Source organism: Trypanosoma equiperdum (assembly GCF_001457755.1).
Source record: "Trypanosoma equiperdum strain OVI genome assembly, contig: ctg_1191, whole genome shotgun sequence".
In the NCBI taxonomy this organism is placed as follows: Eukaryota; Euglenozoa; class Kinetoplastea; order Trypanosomatida; family Trypanosomatidae; genus Trypanosoma; species Trypanosoma equiperdum.
The window spans coordinates 11,537-14,412 of NW_027123162.1; the positions used below are offsets into that span (position 1 = coordinate 11,537).

A 2,876-nucleotide genomic window follows, 5' to 3' on the forward strand; every position below is an offset into this window, starting at 1 on the left:
AGTATTTAAATGTATCAAAACATAAAATATCCAATATTTTCATAAATTTGAGTAAGAATTATTAAAATTTTAAAATGCTACCACTCACACAAAAGCAGTAGCCATATTTGGAGACAATTTCTTATTGATGAGAAAACTAGAAGAGCGGCATATTTCTTTATCTTTATCATCTTCGCCATCTTCTCCATTCTTCCATGCGCAATTTTACTTACCATCTCTTTTGTCATTTTCACAAGCGTTTTTTTCGGTTCCGTGTCTTACACACCCAGATTCTCCATCTCCCTCGTTTTCTTTCTCTCCTGCTCCTACTACTTTGCTTTCTTTTCCTGGTTTAGGTTTGCATTTTGTCTTTATGGCGTTAAAATTACAGCCAATAGTTGCACACCCCTCTGCTGTTTTGTTTGGTATATTTTTGCATTTATTCTGTTCTTCCAGTCCCGCTTCATTGTGATCTTTTGATATTTGCTGGCTTCCTGCTTCAACTGAACGTAATGTCAGTAGAGTTTCATTTGCCGCTTGCCATGCATCCGCTTCCAGGTTGTTCAGCAGCTCCTGTAGAGAATGCATCTGTTCTGCTGCTCTGTCTGCGCTGTCCAGTCTGTCTGCTATGTCCAGCAAAGTGCTTACCCAACCTATGTTATGCAATCCTGGCCTCGTCGAGCCAAGGTATTCTGGATACTTTATGCATACGCCGTTGTTTTGGGTCTGGTCGCATGCTCCGGTCCCTTCTGGTGTGCCTAAATAAGCAGCTCCTTTAAAAATTTTGACGTGTGCTTGTATTGCCGCTACTGCTTGCCGGATGCCGGCCGAAGTCGTCACAAAGTTGTTCTGTAGTTTGCATTTAGCTTTCAGTTCTTCCCATGTCGCCTTGACGTCGTCTGGATTGTTCAGTGGGAATTGTTTAGAGACAAAATCGCCGCTGTTATCAGAGCAGATCTTTTTGCCGCCTGTTGGCGGCGTAGTCGAAGCGCTGACGCAGACACACAGAAAAGCATCCCCTAGGGCTTCGTAGTTATCTGCTTTTCCTCCCTGTTTGCAGTTGCCCACAACGGCCCGGCCGCCTCTGACGGTTTTGCTTTCTGTGAAGTCTGTTTTTGTTGGACCACTTCCGTAGACAACTTTGTCCAGTTCCTCCTGGATCTTTTCGGAACTCGCTGCATTCACCTTCTCTTGTAAGCTTTGCATCCTTGATCTTACTGCTTCGGCTTTGTCCAAAATGTGTGCGATCTTTGCTTGCGCAGTTAGCTTCTGTCGCGGCGATAGTTTGTCAAAGTTTGACTGTTTGGCTTTTTTCTCTGAAGCACCATTTTTTCTTATGCGAACCGCTGCATTTGCCCAGGTATCCCATCGTTCCGCTCACTCCTTTGGAAGTCCCTTGTGCTTGCCTTCCGGTTCCCACGCTTGCTTTGCATTGTTTGGTGTTAGAAACATTTGCCGCCAATCGGCCGCGGCAGCTGACATGTTTGCTTCTAGAACTTTATCGAATGTTTCCACCCAGTTGGGAACTTTCTCTGGTTGCTTTGGTGTTCCGCTCGCTTCCTGGAGTGCCTTGCAAAGCGCCATGTAGGTTGCACTGTTAGCTCCAGCGTCCGGGTTGGCTGTCACTCTGAAGGTTATTGCCATGACCGTGAGCACCGCTGGTATTGCCAATGCCATTTCTTGCCTGTGATGGTTACCTAGAGTGTCCAGTAGAATTGTTTATAACAGTTGTGTTTTCTCGGTGGAAGAGTGATCTGCGCCATTTCATCGAAGTGGGTCTGAGGCAGGAGTTGCACTACCCATAATCTCTTTTATTGTTGTAGTTTCAAGGCACTAGCAGCCATGAAGTCCAGTTGCGACGCCGACTATCTTTTGATCTTTAGTCAGATTCTTATGTGAAATTGCACTGTTCCTGCTTTTTCTCTTTCGCCTTTCGACACTTTCCATGGAGTTATGTCTGATATTGTTTATTGTTTCCAAAATGACTCCATACACCCTTTCATTCTTTGCTTTTTCATCTACAAATTCCCTAGATAAACCATACTCAGCGTAAGTCGTTTGTTGCATCACCACTCTTCTTCCCCTGTTAACAGCTTTCCAGCATTATATTTATTTGAATCAGTTTTGTCACTGATTGCGCTGTTGTTGTTATCCACTTTTAAGCAAACTGTGTCATTCTTTTGAGTCTTTCTGAGGCTGAACAGCATCGGATCCAAGGTTACCTTTAAATCACGACTCCTATCCGCGCAGCGTATTCTGCTTCGGTTTGTATAGGTTTCATTCTTTGCTATGTTCCAGGGAACTATGAACTTCTAACAGGAGTTTCTTCTACTCTTTGTCTAGGAAATTATTCTACTAGAAGCTTAAGTGCCAGTATTTCTTCCATTAGAATCACTTTCGTGTGAGTCTTGTTGGTACTTATTGGTTTCCCTTAAACTTTGCGGATGGAAGGCTGTACAGCGGATGAAATGATTATAATAGATTAATACACTTCAGTGTTATCTGACTGTGAAGTTGGGTCAAATTTCGCTATTCTAAATCAGTTTGTTTCTAATCTACTGAATATTCCGTTTAAACCCGTATTTCAAACCGTTATATGTTTTCTTAAAAACGAAGGTCTTCCCTTTCTCAAATAAAATTGCCAATTCAACTTGTAAAGAAGCTTTAAAACTTACTGTTCCTACATTATTATGTAATGAAAAAACCTTATTGATGGTTTACTTACCTCTTTTGGTGCATTATCTAGTTTATTGATACCTCTCTTAATTTTATACTGATGTTAGAAAATTTTGCGACTTTGGGTGCAATCATAAGTTTTTTGGCTCTTAGATCCTTCTTGTTGTTAATTCCAACAAAATATTCTCTTTCAGACAAACTGCAAGTTTCTAAACATTTTT

At 41.8% G+C, this 2,876-nt stretch overlaps 1 pseudogene across 1 annotated transcript; it reads right to left on the reverse strand.

Moving 5' to 3' along the window:
* Window positions 1-72: 72 nt before the first annotated feature.
* On the reverse strand, window positions 73-1,638 carry TEOVI_000524200:pseudogene (annotated as a pseudogene). The gene has a single exon. A coding segment is annotated over exon 1 (1,566 nt).
* Window positions 1,639-2,876: the final 1,238 nt, after the last annotated feature.